General features: G+C 37.8%; 1 protein-coding gene across 2 annotated transcripts in view; it reads left to right on the top strand.

Annotated features, from left to right (window-relative positions):
• Positions 1 to 12008, top strand: part of LOC124216801 (uncharacterized) — a 40197-nt gene extending 28189 nt beyond the window's left edge. For both annotated transcript variants that reach the window (XM_046621775.2, XM_046621776.2), the window contains exons 8-10: positions 4435 to 4657; positions 7775 to 7969; positions 8637 to 12008. In XM_046621775.2, coding sequence (XP_046477731.1) covers positions 4435 to 4657; positions 7775 to 7969; positions 8637 to 8640 — 422 coding nt within the window. In that variant the 3' untranslated portion in view covers positions 8641 to 12008. The remainder of the gene's footprint in view (positions 1 to 4434; positions 4658 to 7774; positions 7970 to 8636) is intronic.
• Positions 12009 to 14069: the final 2061 nt, after the last annotated feature.

The raw sequence follows: 14069 nt of genomic DNA, 5'->3' as shown, positions 1-14069 counted from the left end.
GGGATGCGATATTAGGGTGGTCCTTATTTAGGGTGTTGACGAATTTTTTCCGGACCACCCCCCAAATCAACTTCAAATAATTAAAAAACAGCTGCCTAATTTTTTCAGATTTCTAAAGTACACGCGTTTGCGATGCTTTGTCAGTACGTATTTTATTGTAAGAGTAATAATGTTCCAAAAAATCTGTATCCACGAGCTTTTAACAGCTATTTTAAATGGAGGGACTCACTCTGTTGGCGAGAAGGGTTACAGTTGATATAAAAATCTGAAAAAATTAGGCGATTGTTTTTTTAATTATTTCAGGTCGATTTGGGGAGCGGCCTGGAAAAAGTTTGTCAATACTCTAAATAAGGAATACCCTAGTATCATCGATATTCTCACTTTCGCAATTCCGAAGCCTGGGCTGCGAATTCAATGCACTTGATCGCTTGCCAAAATTTTGATTTCTCACCAATTCTCACCCCTCGTACGTGGATGGAATTGAATTCGGATGATTTGCCAAGGCTTAAAGCTTTGCTCCGGTTACGAGATTTAAGTCGATTCACATTTTATTTGTGGTATAATTCTGATTGCTAGAAAATACATTGCAAACGACCAAGTATAACTGCTTGTCATTTATGACCTACCATGTAAATTCCGAAAATGTAAATGTGTTTATCTTATTTTATAATACGGCCAGGAATTTTCTTTTTTATGCTACTGGACAAATGTGCAAATTATCAGCACCGCGACCATAAGGAGATACAATTAAAGCAACGGTATCGTTACCGAAAAAGATGCTCAACAATATTGTATTTTCTAGCAAAGGGAATGCTTTCAGCATCGTTAAATATACGCACCCCGCACAGCAGCAAAAACCAATATTTTTTTCGTCACTGCGTAACGATATAAAATAAATTAAATCTAAACGAAACTACGCTGGAAGTTTGGAAGAAGAGGCATCATTTCTTTCCCTTAGACGGTTAAAAGGGGGTGAAATATCGAGATTGCGAAGATAGGATCCGTCCGTTGGGATAACGATCGAATGGAAATTTAATTTTCAAGAGGCTTACTGCACAGGGTAAAAAAAAAGTCAACAAGGGACGAGTAAGAAACAGGATAGGGTGCATGGAGGGGGTAGGATGCTGCGGCTGAGAAGAAGGGAAGAGACGAGATGAGACGAAAAAACGGCAACGACCCTATACGCGACTCTTTATGCGCGGTTTACGATTATTCGAATAGAGATAAAAACGGCATCGCTCAACCAGGCAGTAAATAATATCCACCGGTCGCGTTTACAGCCGAAGTCTATGCCCTGCCACGCATCCATACGATATCGGCATTGCCTGCTCTGCTCGCCGCCAGTTTACTCCGGGTGGGAAAAGGGTGCATGAGGCAAACAGCCCAGCGTTAACAATTTGCATAAAATATCTACCCGCAATTGGGTGTACACGCAATCGTGTACGACGATGCCGACGCTGCAGCTGCAAGCCACAAACGTCTGATATGCGTCTCTTGTAGATATATTATACCTACGTACATATACGTATACAAGTACCGATGAGAATGGAAAGAACGATGGAAAGAGGCACGGCGAGCAGGGGCGAGGAGCTCTCCTCGAGTACCGAAGACAAATACTTGTACTCATCGCTTTCTCACGTATCATTTTTCCCCCTTCAGGCAATTATCGACCTCGGATTCTGGAGCTCAGTTGCGTCATCTCCTTGCTCAAGATTACGCAGAGAACCAATTTGCTCCGGACAAAAAGGCCGGGAGATGACGGCCGAGATTTAAGAGCAATTAAGAAGAACAACGATACCGTAGAGACCGAGTAAAAGTCGGTGTCGTAACTCGCGGGCCTTGAACGTTCGATCGGACCTCTGAAAATTCGGTCCGAGCTTAGGTATACGGGTATAATTTTGTGCTGACAATGTTGCAAAAAGCGCGTTATTACCGCTATATTTACACATACGCAAAACGAATTTCAAAACTTCGATGTTAATTGAACTCATCATAATACCAGATTGAATTGAACGCAAAAAGTACCTCGGCACGATCCTTTATCAAATTAATAATTCAATAGATCCTGATAGTATAATTTATATCGAGCTGCCCTAGCAACTCGGCGCCTCATTACACCTCAATAATCTTATTAAATTGCTGTAATAAAACGAAGCCGTTAAGAAATTCCCTCCAAGCATCCACCCATCATTTGAAAATGTCACATTGCGAAGCTCTTCGTGGAGTTTTCTCAACAAATGAATGCACCACGCAACCTCTGCCCTGAAAGGCAAATGGCTCCTCTCTATTGAAAATTTCTATAGTAAGTCCACAGAATCCATCCAAAATTATTCCAAATTCCTATGGATTTGCCGGATTCTTGTAGGATCCCATCGGAAATTGGATCTAATCAGATTCTTTTCATGGGACATTTTTACTAGGGCTGCATAAAGTCTATCGTTCGCCACAGATTCATTGGAATCCGCATTGTACGATCTGTGTGTGCGTTGTGAGGTGAATAGACAAAAATGAACTTCTTTCTAAGTATGTTACGCCCATGTCTGTACGTGCGCAGAGTTTCGAGTCGGTTGCGACTAGTCTGCACAAGTGCCAAAAACTGTTTTTACCCGGTCGGCGGGTTGCAAAGGTTTAAGGTATGACACAAACTCGGCATTCGGCGAACTTTCAGATTACAATCTGTAATCTACGCCAACAGAGGAGCGAATGGAATTGGGCAAAACCACCGCAGACAGGTTTACTATCTGCAAGAAGTGGTCTAAGTTAATTGCTCCGAGTAGTCATTAGCACTCCGAAGTAATTAGCAAGCAGGGATGTTTCGCAGCTCGATCACGAGGTCATGAGTCACTGAGGCGACGATGCCTGATATTTTCACAAACGCGATCTTGGGTTTCGTTCAGTGTCCAGAAAATTGTAGGGCGTGATCCTCCTCAATCAACGATCTATGCATCGCTGATGGATCGCGAAACGGTATGGGATCGATTCTGGCACGCTGTGAATATTAATTCGTGAACAGTTGATTCTTCCGTTACATAGTGGCCTGTTCCATGTTTATGGTGTATGGATGCATACGCGAGGTATAAACACGGTATTGAAAATCTGAATGGGAAATTGAACGTTGTGCAAAGGTCGTCACGTCCGAGGCACCAATCTACTCGGTTTTCCAAATGAGTACTGTACGCACAACGAATGGGTGCAGGCAAAGCTGCAAGAACGGTTATAACTGTTGTTACACGCATGGTAAATTGTTATTATACCTCTTCAGACAGTCGGGACGAGGTGTCCCTATCCATTTCTCAAATTGATTATAATTCCCACGTGTATACATATACAATGTACGTATAAAGGCATGATAAGACGGAGGTGTGTGTGCTCCTGTTACCCCGAACGAATTAAGTACACGTATACGTAAGTGCAGGGTGAATAATTGCCCGGCAGCGTATTAATTATTTGTACTTTGTTACGCGCGGGGAGATGATTATCTGAGTTTAATAAAGCGGAATGCCAGTTGACACTGGCGCGGTGAGAGTGAATTATTAAACGCGTGAAGATTGTTATCTTAAATGTAGCATGCTCGATGGAAGATGGGAAAGCCAGTCCTCTTCAGCGTTTCCAAAGATTAAGTATGATTAGCGTGAATTATTCAATTATCGACAGTCTCAATTATTATCGTTCCCGGCGTTTTGTTATGGCGGCCTGACTCGGCAAAACTAAATTGCAGTCCCTTCTAGTTGGGATATTCCTGCGGCTGAGGTGTTTTTTATTCCATACACCTATGTACACACACAGTCGGTACGATACTTGACCCTCTTCTGCTCCTCGACCGACCCCACCTACGTGCCAGGCATCCACCTATACCTGCGGCCTGCGGAGATCCGGCATGCGATGAACGCGTTATTGGATAAATCAATCGCGATATGAATAACCATTGAGTAGTCGAGGAGATAATGGAGGAGATGAAACGAACCCTCCATAATTCTAACCAACCATTCCACCTTACCCGCGAGTATCGGCAGTGGTGGTGGTGATGGGCACATGCACTCCTCTTATTACAGCCAATTCTATTCTGCCCATACGCGAACCGGTCTGCAGGGCGTGGTCCGGGGACTGAGGGGCCCCGAAGAAGCCTCACGGCTGCAGAGGGGTCCAGCCAGCGGTTAGTTATTCCGACGCCCACGTCCCCCTTGTCCTCGGATCGTGCCTCCGCATCGATCCCAACACCCCGCAGGGTACGATGCGATTCCCGCAGACGGTTCCAAAAACCTACTAATTTTCACCCCGAAGCCTGATGCGTTTTCCGTCACAGCATGTCCAAGTTTCTTTTCAGCTGACGACGAGTGAAGGAATATAATTAGATAGGAAGCTCGGAATTGTTGAATTTCGTATTCTTGTGACAATGGTTATAGTAACGGACCATCTACTTTTCAATTTTTTCAGTCGTCCAGTCCGTGTGCGATGACGGATCTGTTCATCCTTCCTGGCTCTTGTGGTTGGCCATCGCTTTGGGTGTCCTTTTCCTCATAATGCTTATCATGAACATCTTTCTTTGCTCTGCGATGTCCTGCAGTTGCGCTCGAACCGAGATAATTGAAAAGGAACCATCCATAATCGAGGATTACGACCCTTACCGAAGCTGGCATGGATCGCAATACGGCTCAAGGTAAGATTGCCATGTGTTTTACGATCTTGAGATGATCTTTTAATTTCTCAACAATTTGTAGTATCAGATAAAAATCGAAAATTCCCAAACCCATGTGCTGATGTAACGTAACATCCATTCCTAAAATCAACGAATTCAATCTTTGCACTGTTTTTACAACTCCCATAACACATGCCCACGATTCCCTGAGAATCGGTAAAGAACTACGAGCACGGATTATATCCATTACACTTCCGTTAAAATTCCTTAAGAAGCTAACCTTCGGGCATGCCGAGATTCTATACCGCGATACGCAACCCCCCTGGTGGTTGGTACTTCCTTTACACAATCATTCTTTTATATGTATACGTACATGCGAACATTCCTCGAACGGTGAGGACGGTATGCACGCTAGGATATCTTATATCCGGCAAAGCATGCTATTGCCGACCTACCTCAACAGCTTGACTTGGCTCGGCTGACCTTCTGAGCCGGTGTAACCGATACTTCCACCTGATACGACGCAAACGTGTCGGGTCAAGGGGTCGGCCTCGCCATGCCCATATGTTGGTCCACGTGACCGCATCAATGCAAAAATATCACCTGCACATACGATATGTATAAACCAATACCGAGCGAAACAAAGCGTTCGATTCAATTGGGAATAATATCTAGAAGTTACGTCCTTTGACTACAGTAATCAGCTGGAACGTTGTGGTAGTGGATCATCTTTACATTTCGTGCAGTTCCTGGGATATTTAAGGAATGTCGATTTTCGTTGTCTTGTTTCTTTTCTGCTAGTTTTTGCGCGTGGGAGAAAATTGATCGCTCACGCTTCTTGCTGTAGTACGGTAGTATTTCGACGTCATTAACGGGATAACTTACGCTTCACGTATCAACGGAGTTACTGTACCATTACGAGTAACAGTTGTGCAATGTCCATATACCTATAACACTGTACCTTTAGTATTTTGTACTTTTAGTATTTTTATGTCGATGACATAATCGATGAGGCAAATTATGAGTACAGTGCGGTAAGTTCGTGGTGTATAATACCTACTGATCGTAAACGAGATTTTCCAGAGGTAGAGGATAATTGACAATCACGGTATACCGTAAATCACTTGAAGTTGGGCAAAAACAAAAGCCGAGGCTTTTAACAGGAAGTGTCACTTTTTCAATACCTCCTGAATACGTATAGTGCAGTGTGTACGTATGTAGTATATTCTGTACGCATACCAGCTGGAGTTATAATGAGAAATTGTGTGAATCGTAAAAGTTTGCCGCGTGAACTGGCTATAAGTGCCGGTTTAAAGCTGCAGTGCCTGTGCACCGGGGAAATGAATTCTGCAGGTTATTTGTACCCGCGCGGGTACTTGTTCCAAACTGATTTCCGCAACTCCATATCCGCGCCAGAATTCACCCATATTTGTATGCTAACAACGCGGAAGCGCGGCGGCAGCGTATTGTTTTAATTGCATTAATTAAAAGAAAGATGGCGATTTAGAGTTCTGTAACAATGCCCACGACTCCCCGACAATGCTACTGCACTGTCGATGTATAATTCATGCGGATGCCTCCGAAGCAATCGTTTATCTCTGAACGCTGTCTGGCATATTTGTGCGGACCATAACGGATCACGATCTACTCGGCTCGGTGTGTGCCATTCTAGTTATAGGTACCGTACGTTATTGCCGCTTTGCGATGGGACTCCGGATTAATAAATTGATATCGTTGCAATCTTTACAGCTGTCCCACATTTTTCGCACATATACGTAATCAGCAGAATTTCTACAGGCTTCGCGAAGGACGAGGAAAACTCCAGAGACACTGCATAAATGTTGGCAATTTTAATTGCTTCCTAGGCATGGTTTGCCCTCGACTTCTATTAGTGTTACGATTTACAGACCAGATTATATACTACAATCGAAAAATTGAAAGATATAATAACGTAGTGTTAATTTAAATTGAACAAACGTAGGTGAGTTTTTCTTTCAAATGGGGCAAATTTTTAATGGGTAAAGAATTTTGGCAATTATATAAATTTGAACAAACAAACAACGTGGATTTCGATAATAGATGTGCGTACGAAAGGAAATACGTAAAGTTAAAGCATGAGGCTTCGTTAGTTACTTCTCAAATATCATCACAAACAGGTTAATTTATCCTGACACCACTTGCTACAAAACTATGCCGCAAAGGAATGTATCAAATATGAATAACAACTTGTAAATCAATTCAGTTCACGACATCATATCTTAATCGTCTGGGAAATTAGACAGATCGTTCAAGTCTATAACCCTATTTCAACATAATTCTTTTATGTATAGCGGTCTATGTGTTCCGCAACCACGTCATTCAATGTATATATGTATATATTATATTAGGGCGGTTCTTAAAAAGGTCATTTTTGAATTCTGAATGCCTCCAAATAACTCCAAAATAATTCATTCATTTTTTCAGATTTTTATCTCAACTCTAAGCGTGCCGCTACAGTTTGTTTCGTCGGTGATCACGAATCTGGACTGGAAATTTTGAAATTAAAAATAGCGCATGTAGTAGAATAGTTAGTCCGCGGACGAACATCTCAAACGTGAAAGTCACTTGATGTCACCATATTGAATCCGCTATTTTTGATTTCACAATTTCTAATCCAGATTCATTATCAGTGACCTAAGAAACCCCCCTGTGTCAAATTTCATCGAAATCCGTTTGATAAATTTACAGTAAAATGAGGAAAGGGGAGTTGACATAAAAATCTGTAAAAAGTTAAGAGAGCTATTTTTGATTTGGAGCCAATTTAGGGGGTGAGACGGTCGAAATTCAAAAATGAACTTTTCAAGAACCACCCTATCATATATATGCACCTAACTTGATAACAATATATATATAATATAATTTATAAAACTTCGTACTTTGTATACAACTAATAAACGTCATTCGATCAATAAAACTGTCGGGAAAGCCACATAATACTTTATTTGTACTCACTCTAAGAACAGCATAGTACATATAGGGAACCGCTCAGCGTCGAGATTACAGTGTGATGTTGCTCGACCATTGAGACGTTTAAGAATTCGGAAGAACTCACTCGCGAATCAATGAAATTAATCCTGAAGTTTATCTTTCTGCTTGCAGGTATTCTCTGAACGGAAAACCGGGCTACACGTCTGGAGGTTCAACGATGAATTCGACCAGATCGATATCTACGAACAGCGATCACTACGCGATCGTCCATTCTCGGCCGGGAAGCAGATATTCTGGACCCGGTCACAAGCACCACCACCATCATCGAGGTCCACCGTCGAACATCGGCTCCCATTACTCGGCAAAGTAAATAAATAACACGCACACATATATATTTCAAGTATACGCCGCGAGTTGCCCAACTCTCGCCTAAATCTGACAAATCTCAACCGCCTAGAGGTGAAACAAGCGAGAATCACGCTATTCAAATTATAGAAATTCAACAGTGTTACCAGCCGTATAATTACCAACTCGATGATGTCTTTCGTTACATTTGCTAGTTTTGCATGATAGTAAAATTTATCTATTTAGAGTGCGTTCCGATATTAGCTCCCTGTGTTGTCAATAATCGCTTATCTCTTTCGCGCTGCCAAGTTCGCGAATGGCTCCAAGTAGCTCTGCCTCTTTTCTAGGGAGTTTTTAGCGCTGCCAGGTAATTTCGGAACACACTCTGAAGTAATGCATTAGCGTTATTCTTTTTTTTTTACGCGGGGCATTATTGAAATCATGGGTTATCGCCCGAACGTTTAAACTACGAGGGTGGCGATTTCGACTAATCATTTCTAATTTAGGGCTAATCATTATGAAATTCAGGTCTGAAACAGTAGTATTGATTCCGTAAACACGGCTTTTAAATATATCAAACAGTTTATGCACAATCCCCTAGTTTGTATATAATCATTCGGATTTCAAGTTATAGGTTTTGACGATATAATTACATAATATTTGATTTTTCACTAACGTAATTTTTCAGGTGATCACAGCAGGCCTTCTACTTTGCAAGAGAAACGCCAAATGCTGCCAATCATGAAAAGAGAGGGAAAAACAAGTTCACCTATCTGCATTCTACATTGAAGTGTCCGGAATAGGTGCAACTCCTGTCAAAAAAAATTACTAACAAAACCTCCGAAATCACATTCTACGTGCATTAATCGTACTACCCGTATCAAGATTTCAGACTGCAGCTAATTAAATAATAGTCAGAATGACAGAAAATTATACAGGATCCAAAAATTATCCTAAAATTGCTTATTATATATTATACATACATATTAAGTATATACGTACTGGAAAAATGTAACACGTGGCCATTTGAAAATGAAGTAAACGTTATCAAATACCTTCTCTAATTTCAAATTTAGAAAAGTAGGTTACTGTAAGCGATTATACATACATGAATAACTTTAATCATAAGCTTAGAAACGATAAAATATAGAACTTCTTGTATATAATTTCATTAATAATTTAGATAGCTTACGGCTGTTAAATTTATTTACGGTATAAAATACCTTCGTGTTCTTTTTTAGGCTCGTATATCGACATCGTTCTCTTCTTTGATCCATGCAGGCAATATATTGCTATAGTAATTATCCTAAGGCCGAGTAATCGATGATCATAGCTATTAAATGCGCGCCTTGTACGTTAGAATCAAAATTATAATATACGTAACATTTCCAGCGCATATAGTATATTCATTTTCAGTGAAATAACTAATTATCATATACTATCACATGGTGAGATTAGGATCGGTGCTAATATGTCTAAGTCAAATAATTGTCTTCCATTCTGATACACAATGACTCACGTCTCGACGGCGGAAGATACTTCAGAATTAACGTATATATGTACGAAGAAAACTGGAACATTCCGAAGAAAATTGTAATGTTTGTAAAATGCCTACAAATAATATATTCCGATCTATGTCTAGCCCATATGTTTTTAAAAGTAAAATTTGAAACATTTTATTGTGAAAAAACAATTGAACCCTGCTATTTTCCTGTCAACATGACTTTTACGCACAGTCCGATAATGTCAGAAATATGACATTGAAACTTTTTTTCAAATATGATTTTGGGCAGGTGCAGCTCTGCTTTCTCTTCTTCAAAGAACTGATGCATGTATTATAGATAATTATAAACAATTAAATTCTTACAATGAACGCATATGAGTTGCTGGAATATACAAGATATATCGTATGCCCAAAATCAAACTGTAACAACTCAAAAATTCTCTCTTCAAAACTGCCATAAAACCTAACGTAGTAACCATTTATACTTTAATTTAAACACAAATTCATAAGAAAACTTCTTCCCAGATGTTACGGTTTTGTTTCAGGCATGCAATAGCTTTCCCTCCTTTATTTATTCCTTTAAAAATCTGTCGTATGTAGAACAAGAATTTTTTTAAATCTGATTACAGGAGTTTTATTAAATGGCTTGTTTATCACATGATTGAAGCCCGTGCTTCTCTTCTGCAACATAGATTTAGTTGAACAAGGCTATACACTCCATTTTTTTTTTCTTTTTGTTCCAAGCCTGCGGAAATTCAACATCAATAGACAGAAAAAGCAAGTTAATTAACTGTTATAACATTTTCGTTTTATTTTCATCATTATATATTTCTCTCAATAAATATTTACTAACATTTCGTCAATTAAAATTGAAAACAGATACAGGATAAAAAATATGTAGGGTAGATTATATTAATGTATCGTTCAGTACAATCTACGTAATGCCTCTTAAATTATACGTACATTCTCAATTATAATACTTTTTTTCGTCTAAAATTCGTCTTGTATCCTATTTTTACTTGTTTCTTGTTTCGTGCATTGTTTATTAAGCTTTCTGCTTTAACAGAAAGAGGAATTGAATTCCGTACTTTCCAATCTAGTTTGGTTTCAAAGTATAGAGTGATGTGGCTCAATTCGAATAATGTCTAAAAAATTCTTGAATTAATGTACTATTATTCGTAAATCCAGTATTGCTGATAAAATATCTTCAATATATTCAACTAATAATAAGTATTCATTATGCCTATGAACGTGTCGTTTATTCGATTAAGTCTAACTGTAAGTTCGAAAAAGGAAAGTACAGAATATTAGTGGTACTACACTGTCCTTTCATAACATTATTTGAAAAAATAGTTTCAATATAGAGAAATAGAGATTTGGGGGTGCAAGCGAAGATTTCAAGATTTCAATGTGATAATTAATAATAGCGTCCCATTCGAATTCGGTATTTTAGTCGTATAATTGAGATACTCCATTTGGAACTAATCGCATTTATCGTAAAAATAATTTCTGCAAGAACCCGATTCAATTACCATACTTATAAAACCGATTTTCCTTCACGGGAACTACTAGTAATATTCACACAATAAAATATCAATTTGGTCTATGAAGGTTCAGTGCATTGTAAATGTTACTATTTTTGAGAAAAATAATCAATAAACTAAGAAATGATACATTATTTCGTATTGTTTACTATACTTGTGCTACTAGAAATGACAAATTCAAAATAACTTTCTAATGAACCATAACGAAATCTAATGGTAATCAGACTTTGATGTCCATTTAAATTGTGGATTAACACAATTGACTAGTATACTGATACAAAGATGAAGGCTAATTCAAATTTGATAACTTCTTGAAGACGTCTCTATAACGGAAAAGGCATGACTTTTAGATGTAGCATAGGGGTTTTATACGTTTTATATACATTTGTATATACTCAGCAGCACATAATATATGTTTGCGTGTGTTGTTAATATTAGGGTGATCCTTAAAAAAGTCATTTTTAAATTTCGACCGTCCCACCTCCCAAATTGACTCTATATAATTTAAAAATAATTCCCTAATTTTTTTAGATTCTTTCCTCAACTCTGACCCCTCTCGCCAACAGGATTGATTTCTCCATTCAAAATATGTACACGTGTTTCGGACTGCTTCTCAGTATATATTTTATTGGAGTAATAATGTTCCAAAGAATCTGTATCTTCAAAGTTTTAGTGGGTGTTGGTGCTATTATTTAAACAAAAAATACACATAATCAAACCAGACAATCTAAACGAATTGCACACCCTCGAAATCTGACTTTTTTTTCATTCAGAAGAAGTGCAATTCGTCTAAATTACCTGGTATGATGATGTGCTAATGCGTACTAAACATTCGCAGTTAAAATTTTTTTCTGACATTATTACTCTTACAATAAAATATATGCTGAGAATGTGTCCGAAACACGTGCATTTTAAATGGAGAAATTCATCCAGTTGGCAGGAGGAATTCGAGTTGAGGTGAATATCTGAAAAAATGAAGGAATTGTTTTCGAATTATTTGGGGGATGAGACGGTCGAAGTTCAAAAATGACCTTTTTAAGGACCACCCAAGTGTGTGTGTGTATATATATATATGTATATATATACATATACATATACATAATCATCATACACTAGCAGTTGTGACGAAACAATTTCTCTGTCCAAATACTACATAATGCTAGATGGATGAGGTTGTATATGAAATTTGGATCTTCTTTTTAGAAAAAATTAACAATAACCATTTGTTTCACTTCAATTCATCTTAAACTTTCTATTTCGAATATATACTACTCTATCGCACAACGTGAATAATCAACTACTGTTTATTCCCCTATACTATATATATATATATGCACAGACTTATTCAGTGTAATAATGGAAGATCTAAGTACAGACCCTGAAATTTCCTACTATACGATAATTTTCATATTAAAAGTGAACCGTAGGTATTTCTATTCAATGACTGAATATGGCTACATGATACACATAAATGTGACTTTTGTGGGTTTAGATGAATGTAAAATCGTATGTCAGCAAATCTGGCTATTATTTTGTTTGGCTTGAAACATTACCAATTGGCTACAGAGTACCGAAAATGATTATTGAATCGAAGTGAAATAACATCTGAACAGCACTCATCTTAGTTTTGCGTCAGCTTTCAAATTTGCATGTTGAATATTTGTAGAATATTTTTTTTCTGAATTTCTATCGAGTCTCAAACTCTTCAGAGATTCCAGAAATACCTTATCGTTCACAACCATCTAGGCTGCGAAATTCACGTATATGTGTGCTCATGTGCTGGCTAAAACCAACAAACAAATTGCCTATAGTTCACTTTTACGTATTTTGCGTCTGAAAAACTAAGTATTTAAACTTCAAAAACAAAGATCATAAAGTTATAATAATTATTTGACAACTTATTAATACGTAGCTATGATGTTCAATAATTTACTTTCATATTTGAATATTAAAATTGTCAAGAGTTTCCAGTACCTATTACCCGCTAATTGTAAGTTATCGAATATTCCAATGTCTAATTATAGTACAGTCATTATTAGCGGATATTAAGCATTTTTTTCTGCCAAGTGGAATAAGTCAGCACTATGCTCGAATATGAGTTATTCTACCGAAATAAGTTCCCAATGACGAAATCTACTCGTATATGCTATAGAATAATTAAATAGTAAATAAAAATTACATAAGTTTGTGGTGACAACTTTAACCTGGTCTGCAGGACATCAATGTAGTAATTTTTTTTCTCTGCTGTCTCGAAATTTCTTTAACGATCAGGGATTCAATCTACATTTGCATATTTACAGAATCGCGTAATTTTCATAGATTAAAAATATCCTAATGACAAGATTTGCTCGTAATAATTACTTGCATTATTGAAAATCGCGTAAATCAAAACAAATATTAATGTGCCAAAAGTGCTGGACAAAAAAATTTTAATAACTATGGACATTACTACCATTTTCATTTGACTGAAAATTTGGATCTATCTTCAAGTGTGTCAACTTCACACACACACACACACGCACACACACACACACACATGCGCCAAAAACTGTTACATGTATATATTGTACAACACCGCTGATTGAAGTGTAAGGTATTTTTTTAGAATTATGTTTACTCACCTCTGACACAATTTAATTTGTATGCTTTAAATGTAGCAGTTCATTATAAAATATGCAAATTCACTTATATACGAAACTATTGCGACCAGCATGTGATTCAATGGATATTACACAATAAGAGGTGAATCTTTGTCTTCCGAAATAATTACTGTGCTTGATCACCTAACATCATATACTTAATTATTACAAATACAGTAATAGATCATTTTTCTAGCTATCATCACAACATCGCAGACGTGTCGTGCTCCAAGTAACTCTGGAGATTAGTGGGATGACAAAGCTGAGAATAATAAAAGAAATAAACTGCTTTCTAAACTGTGTAATATTTAATGATACTCAAGTGAGAATAACAAAATCTAACGACCGAAATGACCCGAAACTTGAATAAATTATACGAGTTTTTTTTTTTTTTTTTTTGTGGGTTGAGTTTCACGGGCCCATAGCGATACAAA

The sequence above is a fragment of the Neodiprion pinetum genome, chromosome 4, assembly GCF_021155775.2.
Source record: "Neodiprion pinetum isolate iyNeoPine1 chromosome 4, iyNeoPine1.2, whole genome shotgun sequence".
NCBI classification, from domain to species: domain Eukaryota; kingdom Metazoa; phylum Arthropoda; class Insecta; order Hymenoptera; family Diprionidae; genus Neodiprion; species Neodiprion pinetum.
Note: the sequence above shows the minus strand (reverse complement) of the source record. Positions and strands in the feature narration are given on the sequence as shown.